At 34.8% G+C, this 24,575-nt stretch overlaps 1 protein-coding gene across 1 annotated transcript in view; it reads left to right on the top strand.

Annotated features, from left to right (window-relative positions):
• The window catches only part of LRP1B (LDL receptor related protein 1B), a 470,895-nt gene that overhangs the window by 317,331 nt on the left and 128,989 nt on the right, over positions 1-24,575 (top strand). Inside the window, exons 32-41 of the mRNA XM_042779456.1 lie at positions 1,698-1,838; positions 2,544-2,669; positions 3,795-3,926; positions 5,378-5,512; positions 5,775-5,904; positions 7,777-7,903; positions 8,058-8,209; positions 8,495-8,619; positions 11,650-12,021; positions 23,406-23,595. Of these exons, the coding sequence (XP_042635390.1) occupies positions 1,698-1,838; positions 2,544-2,669; positions 3,795-3,926; positions 5,378-5,512; positions 5,775-5,904; positions 7,777-7,903; positions 8,058-8,209; positions 8,495-8,619; positions 11,650-12,021; positions 23,406-23,595 (1,630 nt within the window). The remainder of the gene's footprint in view (positions 1-1,697; positions 1,839-2,543; positions 2,670-3,794; positions 3,927-5,377; positions 5,513-5,774; positions 5,905-7,776; positions 7,904-8,057; positions 8,210-8,494; positions 8,620-11,649; positions 12,022-23,405; positions 23,596-24,575) is intronic.

Genomic DNA, 24,575 nt, shown 5'->3' with positions numbered 1-24,575 from the left:
TTTGTGGTGTACATAATCACTGGTAATTGAACTTCTTGATTAAGTACATGCCTTGCACTCTTGGTAAAACAGTATGACAAGTTGTTATTTGGAGTTTTTATTTCTTTCTTTTTCCTAAGGACACAGGATCAGCCTAGGGCAGCTTTGGGACGTTGTTCAAACCGTAGTCAAAGCTGAGGTTTTGTACAAAATATTAAAGAAATGCCTAAAAGAATTTAATTATTTCTTTGAAATAAGTGATAAAAACATCAAAACTACATGTAATTTGCTTACTTCCTGTAACCCCGTCTTACAAAACAACTAATTTTTTATGGATGGGTTTGGACATGTAAAACAGTAAGTTCATGTGACCCTGCACAAGGCACCAGTTATTACCAAAACTATTTAATGGCCTGTTCTGATTTTGGGTCACATACAGGATGTGAAGGAAAAAAATCTTCTTTGCATACAAATATTTCATTGGAAAAGTTAATCTAACATTTAGGATTGTTGGTCATTATCTAACAGGAAAAGAAAACAAATCCAATTCCCAATATTTCATAAATGGATTATTACACACAGCCTTTTCATTTTTAGCTTTCATGTGCCTTTTTGTTATAATCCACATATTCAAAATTGAGCCCAGGCACTTCTGTTCTAAGGATTTTCTGATAAAAATGTCTTCACATACAACTGATCATTATGGCAGGATGATATTTTGAATCAGTCAATTCTAGGCTGACTAGTCAATGCATAAGATTATAGATTTTCTTTAAATTTTATCCAAATTTAAATGGAGAGTTCCATTTGTGTCTCCAAATCTTGATATTTAGAATATTTTTCATTCCACAGATTCTGGTTTTATGATATACCTGTGGAGAGTATGTTTTGGATTTTTCCTAGATATTTTATTTTGTACTATAACTTTTTACAGTTACCACAGTGGAAATTAATTTTTACATCTGCATTTTCTATCACAAATCACTCAGCTATGTGGCTCTGAAAATTTGTTATTTAAACACATGAACTGCAACAAAAATTATTTTAACTGAAAACAAAATTGACAAAAAATGGAGTTAGTACACAATATTTGTTGGGAAGGCAGTGTTCCTGAAATTTAAAGGTTTTCAGTTGAAGGTTTTACTTTTGGTTCCTCTACAGCAATAACTTTTTTCTGTCTGAAATTAGGAGCCCTGAGACCATCTCATCATAAATCTCTGTGGTCTCAAGGAGTGAGGACTTGTGACAGGGACAATCAGGAAATTTGCTACAGTATTCAGCCATTAGTTCAGTGAAATTTGAGCTTGAAATCAAAGCTGTTAAAATTTTAATTCTGAAACTTTGGCAGTGTCTGTTGTTCAATTTTTTTTTTTTTTTTTTAAATAAGATATAGTTTAACATTTCAAGCAATTTTGCTTGAATTTCTTCCCTAGGGCAGCACTGGAATTTCCACATATAAATGAAAAATGAGACATTTTTCTATGCAGGTAGCCTTAAACCAACAGTTGTCTCAACAGTAGTGAAACTGGTGAAAACTTTTAATGTCTGCAGAGTCTTAAAAACACAATTTCTTCAGATTTTTTCTATAACCTCTTCCAGTAATTCCCCTTAAAATTGATCTCAAAATTAATCTCAAAAACTTTGTTCCCACCTTAGATCTCAACCATATACAGTTTGATAGTGAGCTTCCTAATTTCTAGAATTTGTAAATTTTACAGATAAAAAGCTTTGGTGGGCAGACCAGAACTTGGCTCAGATTGGCACCTGCAACAAAAAAGATGGAAGAAACCCAACTGTCCTGCGAAATAAAACTGCAGGTGTTGTTCACATGAAAGTCTATGACAGGGCAGCACAGCAAGGTAAGCACATTTAAATATGTTTAACCAACTTTTAGAGTGGTTCTCTTAATGTGAAAAAAATAATAACTTGTAATCAACCTATTCCTTGAGTATCTTAGTGAATTTAAATTCTTGTTCATGAAACTTATGCTTTCTGAAATGTGTTTGGTTTCTTGTGTATAATATCTATTATAAATCTTATTAAAATATGTTTCTCTATCACTTAAATGATGTAATAATTAGGCAGTTAGGAGCATGGATTTGTGAGTTTATTTTGGAGTAGGTCTTAAATATACTAAAAATGGCTTGTTCGTGAATAATAACAAAATAATATAACATAATATAGCTTTTGATGAATTAATAGGTTATAATCAATGATTTGTTTGTGGTCTAGATTAAGATACACTAATGTCAGTGAGATTTCATCAACTCAATGTAGAATGCTCAGGTTTTTCATATGCTTTTGCTTTAAAATGGGCAGATTTTTCAGAAAACAGAATTATTAATATTCTGAGGGGAAATGTGGGGTTGAATTTCTGCACGAGTGAAGCATGGGAAGGCATATGAATTTATGAAATATTTTATGCATATCTCAATTTTTCCAATAGGTTCTCTGAACAGAAATTGGAAATAATAATAATATATTGATAACAACACTTACTTTTTAGCCAGGGTTGCATTGCTCAGGTTTTGATTTCTCTTGTCTCTCCTCCTGTACTGTCATAGGCAGCAATTCCTGTCAGTTAAACAATGGGGGATGCTCCCAGCTTTGTTTGCCAACATCAGAGACCACCAGAACTTGTGTGTGCACAGTAGGCTACAACCTCCAAAAAAACCGCATGGCCTGCAAAGGTAAAAGGGTTTCAGCATTTATTTTGGCCAACTTAAATTCTGGGGGAACACTGCAATGAGTAAATAAATTTACTTTAGTCATTTTTCGTTAAATTACTATATTTAAAATTCTTGATTGAAGCATTAACAGAGAAATGTCTGTTGTGGTTACGACAGAATTAAATTAAACTTTTCATTAAATTATTCAGATAAATAAATTTCTGTGGTAATTCTGATTTTTTTTCTTTATGTAGACAGAAAAACAGACCATATGAACTGACATTAATAAATATTCTTTCAAGGCCATATAGCTTATCTTTAAATTAAATTATAGGCTACAAGTATCTGAATGGTTGGGTATCTCATCCCATTGTATTGCTTTTAATATAAAATAAAGCCTTTTTTTTGCCTTATATCTTTTTAAGTTGGCAGAAGTCAACTCACAGCCAAAGTCTTACTCTTTGTCTGAATAATGCAAAACAGCCTTATGATCAAGGTGCCTTATAGTTTTATAAATGTAATGTTATTTATTACTATTAATTAGGACTAAGTAACTCCTGAGAATTACTATAAGGGGAGAACTCTACAGAGTAGAATTTGTTCCTACTTAACAGAAATAGGTGTCTTTGGAATGTGATTAATCTAACACAAAAGCAGGCATTTAAAATACATCCCTAAAACAAGGAAATTCTCTCTCTGCACAGGAAATGTACATAACTGAAGTGAGATGAATCCTGTACCTCGAAAGAAAATTTACTGTCTTGTTTTCCACAAGTCCTTTGAAATTATCTCTTGCTGAATATGTTCACAAAGTGCAGATGTGCACTGAAAATATTCTTGAATTTCCCATATTTCGAACCCAAATTTTTTCTTAAATTTTGATTTTCATTTCTGCTAATTACATGATTATAAGGTGATGTTTGGAATGGACAGTGATTCTCTTCTCTTGATAGGACCATGTTTACAATTTAATTAGAAATGCACTGTAAAAACTCATGGATATCTTTTCAAAGAGCTGGTGTTGTCACTCTGAAAAACTGTAGCCCACTCATGGAAAATTATGTTTAATGAATGCTAGCTCCTCTAATCTTGGTTATTTGGAAAGTTTCCACTTTGCTCTCATTGGCTGCTTTACCTTTCCCTTAGGTATTGAATCATTTCTCATGTACTCTGTCCATGAGGGAATTAGAGGAATTCCTCTTGATCCAAATGATAAAATGGATGCTTTAATGCCTATATCTGGGGCTTCGTTTGCTGTGGGCATAGACTTCCATGCAGGTAAATATTATGAAGAATTTGTTGTATGTATGGTTAAAACTCTAAATTCTTCACATAAATTAATTAACCCCTTGTTTTCAAACCTTCAGGTAATTATAACTGCATTTAAAGGAATGGGAAATGGATCATGTTAGAGAGTTAAGATCTGCCTTTAATATTTACAGTAAATAGGGAATATTGTGTACATGCCAATTGTTCTGGCAGTAGCAGCTGCTCCCTTTTGGTGGAGCCATCACTGAGAACTTGAGCATGAAACTGGTGGTTTTACAGAAAACATTCATCAAGGAAAAAGGCTTGTTCCTGCTATGACACTTTTTCCATGGGATTTTCTTAGTCCTAGGTGGTGGTGTACCTAGCAGGTGGCTTTGACAGCTGAGTGGGACGATTTTCCCCCTGCCCAGCACAGCTCAGCCACATTCCTGCAGAGCACAAGCCAAGCCTGGATCTGTTTCTTCCTTCTGGAAAGAACTCTGACAGCCTGAAGAGCAGGCATTTCCACCTGGAGTACACTACATACACAATTATGGAATTAAAAGCAGATTTGCAAATTATGAAAAAAATCGTGAAGGAACAAATATTATTTCATATCTCTCTGCAAAACATCTCAGTCATGAGGTCATCAGCTCATTATTTTGCAAGCAGAATGTTGGTTGCAGCTTATTAAAGAACCCTGCCAGTGAACAGAGACAATTCTGCTTGAGGGATGTTCTCACTTTGTTTGCCCCACCTCTTTTTGAGGTTATTATGTGCCACAGAGGAGAGTTTGTGTCTGTGCTTGGGCCACTTCAAATTCTCTGTCTGGCCGTTGAGTTTAAATGGTCAAATTGTCCCTTTTTTCCACTTTATGGACAATTACTGGAGCTGAAAGGCTGGGAAGAGAGAAGTCCTGAAACATCAAAAAGACTGTTAGAGAAAGCTTGTCAGGACATTTAAAAATAAAACTGACTTGTGGATGGAATTTTTTTGTTTTTATTCTTTTGTCAGCATATCATTCTCAAAAGTCACTTTTTATTTTCCTTGTTTATTGGGGTTTTTTTTCTCCTATCACTGTTAAAAGTCATTGTGTCTGATTACTGAAGGAAAAGACTGCATAAGCAGTTTTTACACTGTAGCTTTTCAGAATCCTAAATAGTATGGTTTTGAAGAATTTATTCCATTAGGGAATAGGTAAAGAAAACATATTTATTGTGATTTTTATCAGAAGTAATAGCTTCCATCTGCTGTCATAACCCTATTGTGTTATTACATGTACAGTACTGAACAACCTAGAATTCTGACAGAATTTATGAAAAGGCAAAGGAATGGGGGAGGAATGAGGAATTAAAGCTGATAATTTTGAAACTTAATACTCTATAATAAAGCTATAACTGGCAATATTTGCAGTTACTAATGCAGATACTTGGACTTTAGTAACTGAATTAATCTGACAATCCTTGGCACATGTTTTATAGGAAATGATACAATTTATTGGACTGACATGGGTTTCAACAAGATCAGCAGAGCTAAGCGAGACCAAACGTGGAAAGAAGACATTATCACAAATGGTTTGGGGCGGGTTGAAGGCATTGCAGTGGACTGGATAGCAGGTAGGTCTGAGCCTAAATAACTTGGTTTCCCTTCAGCTCTAATTTCTAGTATTGTAAATGTCTGGAAATTATTTATATATATATTGGATGGCACTTCTTAGATGAATAATTTCAATACCAGTTTATGCCAGAAAAAGGCTGGATATGACTATAAATTACAAATATAACACCTATGCAAGTGAAAATATAACAGGTTCTGACTTAAACACTTTTCAAGTAGCCTTTCCTTCGTGCAGTGACTTCATGGTATTTTTTTTTCCAGGTAACATATACTGGACAGACCATGGCTTCAACCTGATCGAGGTGGCGCGGCTGAACGGCTCCTTCCGCTACGTGGTGATCTCCCAGGGGCTGGAGCAGCCCCGCTCTATCGCGGTACACCCAGAGAAAGGGTAACACGGCATTCCTAACCTACACAGAGCTTCTGCCTTGCTCTCTGTAGTCATTGCATCCTGGGAGTTCTCTGCAAAATAGGTTTAGTTTTCTAAGGAAACCTTTTCACCGGGAGGTTGGAGGTTGCTTGGAAGCGTGCTTCAGTCTGAAGTGCCCAGCAAATCCAACACATCAGCTGGTGAAGGATTTCATGGTGAAATCACAGAGCAGTGTAATCCTTGGTAGTTAAAAACTCCAGGATCATGTAACATCCCAGTGCAACAGCCAGGGATAGTGACCAGGGTAGCTGAAAGATGAATGTTGTGGGTTGGACAGTAAGAGTTGGCAAAAATGACATCCCCCAGCTGACTTTCAAGAGCAGGGACTACCCTGCAGTACTGACAGAAACACAGAATGCACTATCCCCTTCCCCCTCCAGAACTCCTTGTGGAATCCCCATCCCTGGAGCTATTCAAGGCCAGGCTGGACAGGGCTCTGAGTAACCTGGCCTAGTGGAAGGTGTCCCTGCCCATGGCACGAGGGTTGTTTAGGATACTTAAGGAGAATTAGAGGACCACAGATTACTGTTTTACATGTCTGGTGGAATGGTGATGTATCTGCAAAGGAAGGAAAACTTCATCTGTTTTATAATGTTGTGCTACAAAATGATAACTGGACATGTCTCCACTCAGTTCCTCCAGGAGAAGCACAGCAGCTTTTTGCTAGGGAAGTGCAGGGCTGCCATACTGTGCAAAGATTAAAGCCTTTTGCCCTTTGCATTATTTTTAAATCTCTCTTCCCCTTTTTGAGGTAAAACTTTCAAAGGTGTTCTTCCCTTCCCTTGCCCTGACTTCACATTCTGCATGTCTGGAAGCTGGAGTTGACAGCTGTAAGAGTAAAGAAAATAGCAGTTATTAGAGCTCGTTGAATCTTCCAGTTATGCCAAGATGGGAAACAGGCATCAGTCAGCTGCTTGGTGACATTATTTATTGTCACTGAGGAAAAAGTGAGGAATATGTAGCCCTACAAAATGGTGACTTTGTCTCCCATCAGGTATTTTTATTTATATAATATTCTATGGCAACTGTGTATGATTTTCTTTGGAGAATTTTTGATTCATTTACTCTGCTAATTATGGGTTGGTTTAAGGAATGCTTGAGTATATTGAATGTCTGTTTTCCCATGGTCAAAATTTAGTTCACATCCTGTATTAAGAAAGTCTCAACTCTCTGACCAGATACCTGAAAGCAATTTTAGTTCTTTTTAGAGGTGCTGCTAAATGATCTGGTTAAAACTACATTAAATTTATGCAGTGATTGTTAAGATCCAGCTGATTAATACTGCCTACTTTCGTATTCCTCAACGTATTTTTGATTTAACTCATGTTGCAGTTCCATTTCCTATTCTGCATGAGTTTTCTCATTAGTATAAATGGTATTGTTTGTTATATCAAGAACTATGGGAACAGATTCATTTTTCCTGGAGCCAGCAAGTTCTACAACAAGAACCAAAGTTGTTTTTTCAGGAGCTGAATTTGATGAGCAAATGATAGGATTCAAGTTTTTTTCACCCTTATCACATTATTATCCTTCATTATTTCACATGTCTCTAGTCATCTAGTCCAGTACAGCTTTTTTTTTTTTCCAAGCACAAAGTTGAATTCTTTAAAGAATAGAATTGCATATGGACTAATGGAATACAATTTTAAGAATTTCTTCATTTGTATAGTTTGAAAAGAATATTTTATCAAAAGGTCCAATAAACAAGTATTATACATATAATTTCTTAAGACTCTTTAGAGACATGAGCACTACGTGTTTCTTGGGTATCCATTTAATGGTAACAGTGCATTTTGTTTGCAATTTTAATTGGTGATTTCTACAACATTCTAGGTATTTATTTTGGACAGAGTGGGGACAGACCCCTTGCATAGGCAGAGCGCACTTGGATGGCTCTGAGAAGGTCGTCCTTGTGAGCCTGGGGATTGCGTGGCCTAACGGGATTTCCATCGATTATGAGGTTGGTTCCTCCATCTTCCAACCTACCTTAAAATGTGCAGTATTTGTTATGTTTCATTAAAGCCAGCTGGTGCTCCACCTTGATGTAATCTTAATAACTCTCAATTAAATACTTGGACAAGCCTGTTGACGTTTCCTTTGAAATTAATCTTTAGGAAAATAAATTGTATTGGTGTGATGCTCGTACCGACAAGATAGAAAGAATTGACCTTGAGAGTGGAGGGAATCGGGAGATTGTGCTGTCAGGGAGCAATGTGGATATGTTTTCAGTTGCTGTGTTCGGAGCTTACATCTACTGGTCTGACAGGTAATTTATTTTTCATAAGTATTTTAAATCTCAAAACGTTATTTCGGTGCCAGGTGCCTCACCTTTGTAGGATTAGCCGTTCCTTAGCAAGGTCACCGGCGGGATCGCGGAATCCTGCCCAGCTTCCAAGGAGAGGCAGCTCTGAAAAATAAAAATGCCTCAGTGCTGTAGAGAGAACAGGCTGCTCCAGCTCCTGTTAAGTGAACTCTCCACTGCTCTTCAGTCATTTGTTCAGTGTGAATTAGTTGAGGATTGTTGATGAGACATCTTCAACTTTTTTGGCAGAGCACATGCAAATGGCTCTATTAGAAGAGGCCACAAGAATGAGGCCACGGATGCTGTGACCATGAGGACTGGCCTTGGAATAAACCTGAAGGAAGTGAAAATCTTTAATAGAGCACGAGAGAAAGGTTGGCTGTTCTTAAGGATGCTATTGATTGTTTTAATATCATCTGCTACTTTTTCTGTACATTAAAGCATACCAAAAATTAAGTAATCAATTATTTTATCGCCACTTTTTACTCCTGAAGTATTTTTTTTTCAACTAAAATTAATGTGCTAAAGTAAACATACAGTACAGAACCTACTAAAATTCTTCAGAATGTTTCAAAGAGAAAACCTAAAAACCAAACACTTCCTATCATTCCAGGTTTGATGGTTTTTGTTTTGTCTTTCTTAAAAGACAATCTCAGGGTTGAGGGACCTTGAACTGTTAGGATTGAGAGACCTTGACCTGTCCATTACAGAGCAGCAATTTCAGGCAGTTTCAGATTTCTATTGGAAAGCAAATCAGAATTTTTTTCTTATTAGAGATTCCCATCCTCTCTGTCTCAATATTTATTTGCTGACATTACTTGGTTATGAGTCTTTTTTTTCCCCTTTCTGTGGAAAGAGACCTTGTAAATAATCAGATTTCCTTTATATTCAATTAGTCTAGCAAACTCAAGAGCCAAAAGTTATTATAGACTCTCTGATTTATGGTACTGATGGTTAAACTTTGTTCTCCACTACCTGACTAAGAATAATCTTGCTATTTAACTGTCCTTTTGCTTCTGAAATTCTGGTTTTGACAAGACCTTGAAAAACTTGTTTTACTGAGGAAAATTTGTTAGATGTCCACCAAAAATGATGATGATTTCCTCAGAAAAAACTGCTACCGCCTAATCCAGACAAAATTTTCTAGAAATATACTCAAAAAGAGAGGAAAAATGTTAACACCGTTATATATAAAGTTTTTAATACAAATTTTTTCTAATGTTGATAACACTCAAAATTTGCTTTAATCACAGCATTATATATCCAAAGATTCTGTTTCTTCTACATAGATCACTCCTAAATAACTGGATTAAATATGACATGTTAAATATAAATCTACATTTTGTAAGGAAACATATTTATGAATTAATACAACTCTTAAAAAATTAAATATTTTTGAGAAAAAATAATTTGCAAACATATATACATAATAATTTTACCTTGGATTTCTGCATGCAATTTCTAAGTATCATATTTTGAGGATACAAATAAATCCATACCAAAATCCATTTCTTTTAACTAGGCTAGAAATTGTTAATGTCTGCTGGCTTGGAAGGGCTTTATATTATAGAACTAGGAAAATAGAAGAGTGGAATAAAACACTGCTTCTTTATGTGCAATTTTAATTGATGTATTTATAGACTTGATCATTTTTATAGATAGGAGAAATTGTTACTGAGTCTAAAAATCTACTGATGTTAGTTTGAAAAACATACCTGAATGATTTTTTAATACATTTTTCAAATTTTACTAGGGTACAATTGTTAATGTCATTGGGAGGGGATGTCAGTGAGCAAGAAGGACAAAAGGGAATAAACAGGTGAAAAATGTTTTTGGAATATTTTTCTACCTTACACTATTATATATATATTTTTTTTTTTTAATTGTATTGAACTAGAGGTAGTTATCTGTTTGAAAAAACCTAATGTAATTGCTTAATTTCCTGACTTTTGTCATTAAAACATGCCCCTCCCCCCAGAAAAAAGAAAAAAAAAACCAAACAAAAAAATTCCAATACCGCCCAGTGATTTGTGCTGATTGTGATTAATGCTTTTTTTCAAACACCTGTTTTACCCTTTCTGATAAATCCATCTGCAGAGGGACTTGCAAAGATTCCCATCCTTCAGTGCAATTTCACAGGTGTGCAAGGACATGCCCTGACTACCCTGGCTTCAGAACTGGCCAATTTTTAAGGTGTTACAACCATGGAAGCATTGAGGTTTTCATAGAGATTTTAGAAGCTTGAGGATCTATTTCATATATTTATGTTTTTACTTCTCGACCACTCATCCTTCCAAACAGATATTAACTTTTCTAGCCTAATAAAACTTTTAAAGTATCTTTTAAAAAAATGGAATGTAATAATGTGCATAGCTGAATCTCCACATTTTACATAACTCTAGAGGACTATCTCATGAAATTTTTCCTAGGAGAACAAAATTAAATATTTCTGCTTTAAAGAACAATTTACCTCTCATTTGCCATGATTTTTTTCTTTAAAGGATTTTCAGCTTGAAATGTATCAGTTAAAGAATTCAGTCAACGGTACTTTCAGACACTACATCTTCCCCAACAATTACAGTTTTGTACCTGAAAACATTCTATTAAAATGGTTTATTCACCTTCATATGTGGAAAACTTTCAGAAGTGGAAAAATTACTACACTGAAAGAGCTGAGTTGGTAGGTGGAAAGGGCTGTCAGAAACTGAATTATCTCAACTAGCTATAATGGTAATTCATAGATTGTCCAAAATAAAAAAGAAAAAGACAAATAGTTCCCAATTATTGATGATTACCGTTATTTTAAATATTACTTGCAACAAATGTAGTTACTAACATGACAGTGATTCCTTAATAGTGTGCAATTGTCAGGAAGTAAATTTTTGAAGTCAGGTTTTAAATTAAATTAGAACAAAATGGTAGGAAATGTCTTCATTAAAAACAGAGAACTGGATTCCAGGAGTTTTTTACTAGTCAATACATGCATATTTAATTTAGTAGAAAATGTTAAAACAGTACTGTATTCTGATGGTAGCTAAATTTGACTTTTTGTCAGTAACAGGTGTTTTAAAAAAAATTTAAAGCTCAAAGCACTAGAAACATTTTCTAAGTCTTCAGCTGATTTTGGAAGAATAATTTGTTTTTTTAATATTAATAAAATATGTACTATTGTGAGTTGAAAAATAAATAACTGTATTTGCTCATTAATTGTATTCTTTAAAATTATCTTTTGGTGTGGTTAAAGTTGCATTATTTACTATTTTGACCTTTTGTTTTCCTAGTGAACATAGTCCAAATAATTTTTCAGAGGAGAATTCCCAGAACACATAAAAGTGAATTTCTATTTAAGCTAACTGAGTATATTTTTATTTGTAAAGGACAGTTTTCATTATGTTTTCTACCAGGTACCAATGTGTGTGCCAAGAACAACGGCGGATGCCACCAGCTCTGCCTTTACCGCGGGAGCGCGCGCAGAACGTGTGCCTGCGCTCACGGCTACCTGGCAGAGGATGGAATCAGCTGCCTCAGGCACGAGGGCTACCTGCTCTACTCAGGAAGGACAATACTGAAAAGCATCCACCTTTCAGATGAGACCAACCTGAATTCTCCAGTGAGGCCCTACGAAAACCCAGAGTACTTCAAGAATGTGATAGCGCTGGCGTTCGACTACAGCCTGAAGGGAAGGGGCACCAACCGCATCTTCTTCAGTGATGCCCACTATGGAAACATCCAAGTTATTAAAGACAACTGGGCTGGCAGAAAAGTGCTAATTGAAAGTAAGTAATAAAAAAAAAAAAATCCCAAAATGCCTGTTTTATTTTAATAAACTTTATTGAGTGAAAAGTTGGCTTTATAGAATAAAAAAAAAATCAATGAAATTTTGCCATAATTAATTATTATATTTCAACCCTGTAAGATGCATTTAAACATCAACCACTTCAAAATAATTTGTTTTAAAATTGGTTCATGAGGTGTGAAGCATATTACAGTAGTTTCACGAATACAAGCCGCACGGATTATAAGCCGCACTTCCGGTGCCTCGACAATGTTGCTGTCTTTGTCAATAGATAAGCCCCCCACACTGCTGGCCCCGCCTCTGCCAGGCTTTCCCACCTCTGCCGGGGCTGGCCGGGCTCCAGCTTGGCTTGGGGCTGCCGCGGGCTCTCACTTCCGTGTTGGCAGCTTTTAGAATTTTGTTAATGTATTAGCCGCCCCAGAATATTGGCCGCACTTCTGGGTTTCCACCAAAATTTTGGTCAAATTGGTGCGGCTTGTATTCGTGAAATTACTGTACTAGAAAACGGAAGGGATGGTGGCAATACTTAATTTATATGAGCTTTATAGGAACTTTACTGTTGAAATAAAACCTCACTATTCATTGCTTGGAAATGAAATTATTTAGTTTCTTTTTCTAGCTATTGAGGCTGAAGTCTCTGTTCCAGTCATTTCCCAGCATAAATTATTAAGACCTTGGTCAGTGTTTTCAGTTGATTCACCCTTCTTAAAGTGAAGCCCAAGAAAGGGATTTGTGCTCATTGATAATCAGAGGCAAATTCCAACCTACAGAACTGTTTGGTTTTAATAGAGGCTCACTTGGCAATGTAGTTACTCACTCCTCATGTTTATTATGCCTTCATTCACCACGGTAGTAGGAGAAATTTCATGAAATGTGACCTTTCTAGCCTTTGAAACTGGAAACTTGACCCTACTATCAAGAAATTTCTGCCAGCATTTTCACCAAAGTCTTCAGGATAAGACCGACCATATTGTGGCATCTGAGGTCTCAATAAAATCTCAATATCTGCAATTAAATTTTTTATCAGCCAAGTCTGACATAACTGTAATGTATGTAGGAAGGTACCAGGTTTGTCATGGGAAAATCTTAATTTGAGGAAAATCTAAATGTGAATAAAGAAGGAATACATCCTTAATACTAAACATCCATAAATCCGTATGACAAAAATGTTAATTGTACAATCTTCTGCTGTTTTTCATTTCTGTTCTACTTATTTTTTTCTAAAATATGCAATAACCACATTCATCTGTAGTCAGTTATCAAATACATATTCTTAATTTGTTTTTCTCTTGTCCTACAAAAAAAAAGCACTGTGTGTTTTTGAAGGCTACAATTTCAGTAATTGTTTTCTGAAATATCTGAAGTGCAATGTAGTATTTGTTCCTTAAGATGTGGATAAGTCTCATATGAATTTCTATTTATGCTGTGTTGCCTAAATTTAGCTATTTTCTTGGGTCAGTTCAATAACATGACCAAAGAGTGATGAGGAAAAATAGAAGTTTGTTTGATGTATCACCTTTTGCTGTTGCGTGTTAATGGAAAAATACTTTAGAAGAGAAAAAAGTTAAACAGTTAAACAGCTGCAAACTGACAAAATATTATTCCTCAAGTGACATTGGATATTGTATGTTCTATCTCTGCACTGGGGTTCTGTGGAGTCCTTGGTGTTTATGAAGACAGCTGGCACTAATGCATGGAAAAGCATTTTAAATATTTTTAAATTGAAAGAGAACCGTTTTAGATGAGATATAAGGAGGAAAGTCTTCACTGTGAGGGTGATAATACCCTGGCACAGGTTACCCAGAGAATCTGTGACTGCCCCATCCCTGGAAATGTCCAAGGCCAGGCTGGACACAGCTTGGAGCAGCCTGGGGTAGTGGAAGGTGTCCCTGCCCATGGCAGGGGGTGGAATGAGATCTCTGAAGGTCTCATTTTAAGGTCTCTTCCAACACAAACCATTCTGTGATAATGTATGATACAAGGTGTTTTGCTTTTTTCCTATTGATTTCCCATGTGGGGATGTCTTCGAGGAGTTTATGACATATGTTTTGAGATATGCTAAAGATAAACTAAGCAGTGTTGTCAGGATTTTCCCATTGCTCCCAGAAAAACATTAAACCCAAGGATCCAGAGTTGAGCTTAGCTGCACGAGAGACAGAAACGTGCAGTGATGACATGGAAGCACAATTTTAACTCTGGTTTTATAAGAAGAGATTAAAAGTATTATATGAAAAACCACTGGAATTTTCAACATTTAAAACAGACAAAGAGGAGAAATAAATACTGGTAAAGCACTAATGCAGATAGAAATTGGTTTTTAAAAGAACAATAAAGTATTCTTCATTACTTCATAATAGGTTGCTCTACAAGAGCTAAAGATATTCCATAAAGCATAGCTGGGAATTATAGTTTTAAGAAATTGTTAGGAAGTGTTTCTACTTGTAGCTTAATATGCCAGATTTCATTTTTCATTAGCAGAGTCAGCACTCTGAATAATTGAATGTCAGATGAAATTTTGTGTCCTTGTAAAAGTATTCAGAGTACATGCTTGGGATGTACATGTGAACTATGGCATTTTGTAGAAATGCTTCTTTAGAATTGCTTCTTTGTAATTAAAAAGGGATATAACATACATAAATATGTTTCTTGCTCTCTTTAAACCTCTTCAGTTTATGTTGAGTCATTCTTTTTCAGCTAGTATTTTTGTAGCCTTCTATCCCACACTCTGTACATGGCTTTTCTCTCACTGTAAACAGCAGACCATTCATTTGGCTGCTTGATACAGTGGAGATGTTTGTTCAACCTCCACCTGTAAGGAGAAAAGCAGTGGTAAGATTGGTTGACACCATAATTCCTTTCACTGGAAGATGTAAAATTCCTAGAGTGATTATACCAGTTCTACACGCTTTTTCTGCTTCATTGCATTGAAGTCTACAAACAGAGCAAACCTGTACTCAGTAATTGACTTTAACAGAGAAAACAGAGTATGATACATCCAAGACACTGTTGTCCCAGACTTTTTGTTCACTGAATGCAAATCTCCTCATAAAGGATCTCTTATCAGATGGATCTCTCCCTCCCAGAAATCAGACGTGCCACTCAAATCTAATAGATCCGTGAACTTTTCTGCACACTGAATTCACTTAAGACACATAGAGCTCTTTGTTAAACAGGTTTCCAGCTCACTAAAAACAGATTTACAACTCACGAGTAACCCATTATCTAACAGGTTTTTAGCTCACTGAGAACAGATTTACTACCCAGAAACAGCCCATTATCTAACATGTTTCCAGTTCACTGAAAACAGATTTACAACCCATACGCAAGCTATTATCTAACATAGTTCCGACTCACTGAATATTGATTTAGAATTCATAAACAACCCATTATCTGACAAATTTTCACCTCACTGAACAGATTTGCAACTCATAAACAACCCATTAGCTAACACGTTTTCAACTCAGGGAAAGTAGATTTACAGCGTATAAACAACTTTATCTAAATTGTTCCAGTTCACTAAAAACAGATTCAAAACTCACCAAGATTCTTGTACCTGGTGGGGTCCTGTCTTCAGCAGGAAGAAACAATGCCAACAACAAAAATAAATCAGTCCAGGATGTGCATAGTGTGCCATGCCCTAACACCTTTAATTTATGGAAGTTAGGGGAATTACTGGTATCAACCAATCCTTTTTTGAGGGGATTCTTTCATATCTCTGAACTCTTCTTTACTCAATCAGCAGTGCATTTCTCTTTCTTTTATTTTCTTTCTATTTTTTTTTCCTTCTAGTAACTTTTATCACGTTAATCTTTCTTATTCCCACTTTTTAAAAACTTTCCTTCTTCTTGCCGCTGATTTCCCACAAATGATCTTTTGGCTGATCTAAATTGTTTCAAAGCTTATGTTTATACAAAGAAGCCTTTTTAGAAGTTAAAGTTTCAGTTTCTAGGCTATTAGTGTTTTTATTTATTTATTTATTTATCATAGGGAAAAATTTGAAGTAATGTATTCACTAACCAAAGCCTGTATCTGTAGAAAAGGAGTGCAGTGTTCCAAAAGGTTTTGTACAACAGTGGACAGAAGACCAACAAACTAGTTAAAAATTACAGAAAAAAGGTGGAGGCAAGGAAAAACAAACAAAAAATCAAATGAGAAAGAGGGAAAAGTATTAAGATGAGATATACTTAGTGAGCTGTTTTTTCTCCTTCCTGTTTAAGCAGTGGCACTGAGACATTTTGCCAGTGTAGTGCCTTTCACAGCACAAAAAGGAAATGTTATGTGAAAAAAACACTCCTGTTTTGAACCTCGGGCACTCATGCCCAAGAAATGCAGAAATCTTTTCAGTGCTAACAAAGTGTCACATCCTGTGATGTATTTTAAGGCTTTTTGCAGTCTGAATCTTTTAAAGGTGTTCCAGTGTGTGCTACTATTCTTCCCAACTAAATAGGTCCAATTTAACTGTCAAAAAAGCATTTATGTTCCCATTTCCCTTGCATTTTATACAATGTATGAGATCTCTTTAGTTTCAGAGCTTTCTTCTCCAGGAAAGAACTTTTTAATCTGTTAAAAATAAATACTTGAATATTGCTGCTTTTCATTTCATAAATGAATGGAATTCATGATAACTCTGTGTGTTGGAATAGATGTCCAGTGATTTTCACTTTTTAAAGGAGAGAAAGTTAGTGGATGTTGTTAAGTCTAAGATATTTAAATAGTAAACATAATATTTATTTTTACAATGCCAACATTGTTAGAGGAAAACAAAGTGTCTGGTTTGTCAATGTAATTAATTTCTGTGAGTTGCTGCATATTAGAGAATCAGACAATCCCAGAATGTTTTGGTTGGAAGGAACCTTTAAGATCATCTTGTTCCAGGACCCTGCCAGGGCTGGGATTCCTTCCACTTGACTAAGATTAGTGGATAAAATCTATGAGTTGCTGTTATAGGTGTTACAGCTGGATGAAATTTACGCATTTTATATTAAGCTTTTTAAAATTTTAATTTAGAAATGTGTATTCCTGCACTTTTCATGCTTTCTTTAGGTGTTCCTGGTGTGAAACTCTGAAATATATTCATGATGGGAGCTGACTCACACTAATCTTTGAGTGTGGTATGTCCTGAGCATTCCCAACCTCATTGCTCAGGAAAGATATTCCTGCCTTTTGCACTTAGAGGTGTTCCTGCCTATTGCACTTGATATTGTTCATGAAGAATTAACAATGCTTGTGACTTATTGATGTACACATTTGCTATTTTTTTTTCATCAGCAGATGCGATTTAGTTGCATAAAATGTAAAACTGTGTTTGCTGAATTGTCATGAAAAAGCTGCAGAAGAACACCCCTTTCATTTTATTGTTTTTGTTGTTCTTCTTGTTTTAGGTTTTTTTTTCTTTTTCCTAAAGGGTAATGTGATCTAGCAAAAATATTATTGCATCATGAGCCTTTACTAGGCTATTCTGTCATTATTGCCTCTATTCTGTCATTATTGCCTCAAATAGCTCTTTTTCAACAGGAGCAATAAAAATGTGTGATTATACATATTTTTTTAGAAAGCCTATTAGGATAGTCATTATATTGTTTTGAAGGTGGTAAGGGTGAAGAGTTTTGGGGCTTTTTTAGAGTGTACATGTAATTCATAAAAAGATAATGTGAGCTCTTGTAATTAGGAAAACATTTCTTCCATGAAAATTGTCGAGACCTTTAACAGTCTAATAAAACAATTCTATCCCTGTGTTAGCTTTCCCTTCCTGATCTCTTTCTGCTTTTAAAACTTCTTTTATATGAATATGTTTAACTACATTGAAGTTATGATATCATAACACTTGCTAACTTGCTAGTAATGATTTGTTGAAACATTCTGGGAGGGCTCCAGTTATACAAAATTTCTCAATTGTTGAGTGCCCTGCATTTTCTTAAGTTTGTGATGTATCATTAGTCCTTTGCTACATTATTCCTGCTGACCCTAAAACAATGCCTAAATTTATTGAAGGAGTAAATTATATCTCAGATAATGAAGGACAGAGTATTGCATTTTTTCATCTCTGTTGTGATTTTCCCTGGTAAATAACCAGGGAACATTTGTGGGAGGGTTGTATCCATTGTCTGGAAAAAAAATAATAGATTTTGTCATAAAAAACTGTTGTTTGTTTATGCAGATACCAAAGGTTTTGCTAGAGATGAGATTTTAGTATTTAAAAAAAAAACAAGTTTTTTTCTGCTTTTAGAATGGTTTTTTTTGTTTGTTTGTTTGGGGTTTTTTTTAATATCATACCCAAAAAATGCTCATTCTTTCCAATATTGTCTCAGGAAGTTTTAAGGAGTAGTAAGGTTACTTTCATGGAGATGTTTTTAGTGTCTTGGACTTCAGCTAATTGTTACCTTGAAGAACACAATGCCTTTGTTCATGCTGACTTATTGCATTTAATAATTTTCATGTGGGATAGCTTATAACATGGGTTTACTTTTCCACGATGGAGAAAAATTGTACAGATGATTTCTTATTCTTGGTATAATTTTAGCAATCTTTACATCTGCTCTGAAACTAAATTATATTCTCAGGCTAAATGGAATGATGTTGTAATTGGTTATTGCAGTTTATTATGAACTTAGTCATTTCTTAGAACTATTATTTAACAAAAGGCTTTCTGGTACTTGAAGAAAAAAGCAAGGATGAGAATTGTGGAAAGTCCTGATTGTGCAGTGAGTGAGAGATGTGAAAATAAACATTTTCCTTCAGGTGCCTTGTTGCTCGTGAGGCTTTGCTTTCACCCCAGATCAAACAGTGCCCACCTGTTAGCTGTCACCACAGTCCTACACACACAGAGTGACAGAAACCAGAGCCCCCTCCTGTGACCAGTCTGCTGGAACAATCCACAGGCTGAATCCTGAAAGGGAAATTACAAAAGTCAAGGCAGAGAATGAATCCTGATCATTAAAGCCATCTCCAATGTTCTGATATCAAAGTGCTGTTTATGCTCAGTTTTATTTCTCTGATGGCTTTTCAGTGGTAAAAAAATGATGAAGGTGACAGTTGTTCTGGCTTTATATCATTGTTAAAGAAAAGGAGTTGGTTAAAATAGGGAATTAAAAGAATAAGGTAATTGGAGCAGTGCAACTGGAAAAGTTTTGACTAAACTTTCTAGATGGTTTTAAAACAGAAGAGGCAAAAATCTAGGAAATGGAGAACTAGAGTATATATATATATGTATAGATAAATATAGATATAGATGATATAGATAGATATAGATATAGATATAGAAGATATAGATATAGATGATATATAGATATAGATAGAGATATAGATATAGATTAGATATAGATAGATATAGATAGATAGATATAGATTAGATATAGATATAGGTATAGATATAGATATAGATAGATATAGATATAGATATAGATATAGATATAGATTAGATAGATATATATAGACAGATATAGATAGATATAGATGATATAGATATAGAAATAGATATAGATAGATATAGATTAGATAGATATAGATATATATAGATATAGATAGATGATTTAGATATGGATATAGATATAGATATATATGGATTATATAGATAGATGATATAGATGTTATAGATATAGATAATAGATTAGATATAGATATAACCAGATTCAACTATGACTGGATAATTTAAACTTTGCCCTTTAGTATTTTTATTTTCTGGTTGCATTAATAAGGGAGCATATTCTGAGTTCTTCAATTATTGATTTGTAGCTTGTCTGCTCCCTGAGAAAGTCAGATGAAGATCAGCATGGCAATATTTATAGGCTGCATCTCATCTGTGGGATGCAATCCATCTTCGTTAACTTCAGTAAAAGTGATAGATAGCATTTGGCAACGTAATGATGTGATCACTCTGGCATTGCCTTTGTAAATCATAGGCTGTTGCATTCTCTTGTGTAGATATTTAATCAGTTATACACCCCATTACTGATTTAATTCAGAACGTCAGTGGCAGGTGAATAATGTGAGTATTTGTATATTAATATCATATTGTATTAATGTTCTTTTCATTTAAGTATGCTATTCATGTGAAAATCATAAACTGTTGCTTCATGGCTAGAATAAATTTAATCAGTGCTGTAGGCATCTAATGCCATCAGTGTTTTAATTCAATATGTCAGTGAAACAAATGGGATTCTTTTCATTTGCAGTTTCTTTATGCTTTACCAATTCAGAATATTACATGATGCTGCAAAAATATGAAGCTTAGAGTAAACAAATTGCTAATTTTCAACCAGTCTGTGGCTTTTGGGACTAAATCCCCCAACTGTAGCACCAGAGAGGATGAGTACATATTTCTGATGTATTTTCTAGTAATTGAGTATATAATGATAGATTAAATTTAAGGAAAAAAGTGCTCTCGAATATTCTTTCAAGGAGTATGAAATAAGTAAATATAAAATAATATCTTTACAAATCACTAATGATATAGCACTGCTTAGGAATCTTCTCCAGTGTCCTTTAGAAATGTAAAGCTGCTGAAATGTTTTCATTTTAAGGTACAGCCTAAAGTCTAGAGGATCATTTCTAGGATAAATCTGTCTTTAGTCACTGTTTTATCACTGATTAAAAATTTGGAGAGTCATCAACAACAACCAAAACAATAAAAACCTAACCAAACATCCCCCACAAAAAAAAACCAAACAAAAAACCCACCAGACAATAAAAACAACAGACAAATTTAGTCTAGAAACAAATAAATTAGCAAAAATGTGCACTGTTGGCACACCCAGCTCACACCACATGCTAGCAAGAACAAGTTACTTGTTACCCATTGTAAGAATTTATCTAAAAGTTGTATTGCTCTCTAAATCTTCTGCACCTGACTTTAAAACCACCTTATTTATAGATTTCTAAAGCTATTGAATGAGTCACTTCTATGTTGGTTGAGTTCTCAATTCCATAAGTACAGAACATGATAAAACTAAATGTTTATTAGCAAATAAAATAGTGTGTCTGGTGTAAATCCTTCAGAATTAATGCTTTTGGTGGAGTTAAGAAGATGCACTTGGTGTGTGTTTGCAGCAGTTAGTTTCCTTTTTAATCTTTTTTTCTCGTCTTGTAACACTTGAATTCCTCTGATTTATTTTTATGTAAGGGCATATTTTTTTTACTTAGAGTTTTTCTGTTTCAATTATTTATTAAATGATTGTCATCTACAGGTCTTTCACTTGAACCTTATCTTTAAATATTGTTTTATAGATTGCTTTCCTTTAGCTCTGTTACCCTGAGAACACAGGTACGTATGGAAAAGGTTTTTTTTTAAAAAACTGCATATTTTTAGATGTTATATTAAAACATTTTCCATCTGTGTGCTAAATGTTTGCTTGTCTCCATACATGCCATAACATTCTATGTGGCTGTTTTCTAAAAATTTAGAAATTACCATTTTCTAAAAAATAACTTGGAATGAAACCTTCCTCTGTCACCATTAACAGGCCCAAACATGGAACTGCAGTATGATGTGAGAAGGGGAAACTTTTCTTTCTGCTACCTGTGGGAAAATTGAATTTTCCTCTTTAGTACAGAAATTCCTTGTAAAACAATAAATCTGGTATTGAAGAGCACTTTCATCCCTGTAGCTGTATTTTGGTTCATCACATCTCAATGTGACAAGAACAACATCATTATTTTTTGTCTGCTACAGAAGAGTTTTGGAATATATTCTGTAATCAGTTTGCTCTCAAATTTCTTGGCAGATTCAGACAGGAAACAAAGCTAAAGTTGATAGAAATTCAAGAGGTTACACCCTGACAATGATTTTTTATTTTTTCTGTCATCTTAAAAATGGTTTGATGGTTTGTTCATTACAAATGCAGCGTAGAATTGGCCAGAATATGTCAATACATCTGTCATTTTTTAATAGAAACACAGAATATCTGAGTTGGAAGGGACCCACGAGGACTATCAAGACCAAGTTGTGATTCCACACAGGGAAACCTAATAGTTAAATCATATATCTAGGAAGATTTGTTTTACTTTAGAGGATTGTATGTAGTTGTGAATTTGGATTCAGTGTACAATTTTGATGGACATCTCTATTTGAAAGAACTGAGTGTCTTTGAATTTCAGCTGGTGATTTCTAAAACCATCACTATATTTTGAGTCAATTGTAGGTGAGCTGAAGGTACATGTGGTTTGTTTCATAAATGCTCTTTCATAAGTATGCAAACTATTTTTTACACATATTTACCTCCCTTTAAGGAGTATCATCTATTTTTGCTGTTCCTTCTTCTTGAATACAAGTCATTGTTACTTCTCCACAGATATGTCACAAAATGTGACATCAGAAGATGACCAAATGCTTGATGAAGAAAAATACCAAAAAACTGATAAGTCATTATTGGTCTCATAGTTTTGATTTATTTACTTCAAAGTTTTGATTCAGTTTTTGCTCTTTTAAAGTGATCAAACTCTTGATGGGAGTTTTTGTTCTGTATATATGAATTGCATAATAAAAATTACATCTTTCAGAGAGCTGAATGTAAATTGTAATAGCCAACATAATGAAATCCTAATTATATTTCTAGATTTTTGCCTTCTGCAGCTCATTAATAAGCTCCATGAACCCTCTGGTCTAAAAGTATTTGTTTCTAGGAAAATAATAAGTGATGTTATCAACATAGATATTTCTGTAGTAATTCACAAATAGTGGTAGGAAATAATTATTTCTATTTCTCACAGTCTGTCACTTTTATATATTGGGATTAACTACAATTTATCTTTTCAGGAATTAAATATATGTTTTAGTTGCTTATTAATATTTTTTTTCCTAGCTCACAGTCTTTTGTGTTGAATGAATGAGTGTGGTGTCATGACTGATTAAAATTACATATTGATGCTGAAACCTTCAGAGTTGGTATTTTTTCAGTAATTTTCAGGTGTTTAGCAAGAACCAATACAGTTGTTAACAACAGGGCACTTTGATCCCTGTTAATATAATGTGTCAGTGCTACAAAATACATTGAGAGATGGTGCTAAATAATGCAAGCAATATTGAAAAAATGCCAGGACCTGGTTTAAATTATATTTGAAGATGAGACTAAATAATTATTGACTTGAATAAAGGCTTTTGTTTCCTAATGTGTGATCTGGGGACACTGTAGTGGTAAGATCAGTTTAAAGATTGTTAGAATTGATAAATATAGTAATATATGGTCTTGCCCTCTATGTTGTTTTAATTTAAATTTATAAAAAGAAAATTACAAGATTTGGATTACAATAGAAATAATTACGGAGTCAGCGGAAATAACCAAACCCTGCGAGTCCACAGGATCAGCTTTGGGGAAAAAGAAAACCAACTGTTTGAAGGAGTTTAATTTGCTCTGTCACCGTGTCTTGCAGATGTGGGGTCAGTGGAGGGCCTGGCTTATCACAGAGCTTGGGACACTCTGTACTGGACCAGCTCCACCACGTCCTCCATCACCAGGCACACGGTGGACCAGCGGCGCCGCGGGGCGTTCAACCGCGAGGCCGTCATCACCATGGCTGAGGACGACCATCCCCACGTGCTGGCCCTGGATGAATGCCAAAAGTAGGTGTTGCATCTCTCCTGAAAATCCTAATTCTTGCCTGTTGTCAAGCAACACTTCTTTATTTTAGTCAGCCAATATTGCCGAACCCTACGAAGGTTGATTAGATTTCTCCGTTTAGGAGACAAATGTTAACGTGTTTTATTGTTGGTGTCTTTTATTGTCTTGCTCTTAAAAAGGAGTTCCAGAATTAAGATCCAGCATTTTATATTTTCTTTTATGTTTCAGATCAAATAATCATTGCATTTCACAGAATCTTAAAAGAATTCAAGCTACTTTTCTTAAGAGTGAGCTAAATGGAAATTGAGTGGGCATCAGACATGTCACTCTTACTGCTTAAGTTTTTAAAAAATCCAAAATTAATTTAAGCACTTACAAAAACAAATCTGAGTTTCTTGTGTGCAAAATAGAGGCTCATGTGTTTATCACAGAAATCAGTATTATATAAAAGTATGTAACAATGGACAAAATCCTGCAAAGAAATCTAACTTCCTTCCTTCCTTCCAATCTCAAAAAAACTGTTAGTGTGAGGATTTTTATTTTTACTTCAGTGTCTCACACATTTGAGGTACTTCAGGTTTCCCTGTTATTTCTAGGAGGAAGGCAACCTGCTTTTTTTGACTCTTGTAACTTTGTCTTTTGGGGAAGTTGGGGAACACTTCTGCCATATTAAATTCTATTTTTGTTTTGTGGTAGCTGAATGGCCAAAGCTGCATGAGTAGTGGAACTTATTTCCATGTGTGACTTCATGTCCTGTTAATGCAAATCAAGAGTTTATGCTACATTGTAAATACAATTACCAAGGTGCCATCAAGGAACCCCCTAAGCTCTGAGGGAGATTGCAGTGAGAGGAGGGGCAGGTTCTATCAGTCCAGGAAATGGAATTCCATCGGCAGCCTGGTCCATAACATTTTCTGGCATTGTTAACAAGGCTGACTGAGCCTCCTGTAGAGCACATTAAGGTCTTTTCTTCCCATTATCA

Source organism: Catharus ustulatus, chromosome 7 (assembly GCF_009819885.2).
Source record: "Catharus ustulatus isolate bCatUst1 chromosome 7, bCatUst1.pri.v2, whole genome shotgun sequence".
Taxonomy (NCBI): Eukaryota; Metazoa; Chordata; class Aves; order Passeriformes; family Turdidae; genus Catharus; species Catharus ustulatus.
The sequence above is the reverse complement of the archived record's forward strand: the minus strand, read 5'-3'. Positions and strand labels throughout refer to the sequence as shown.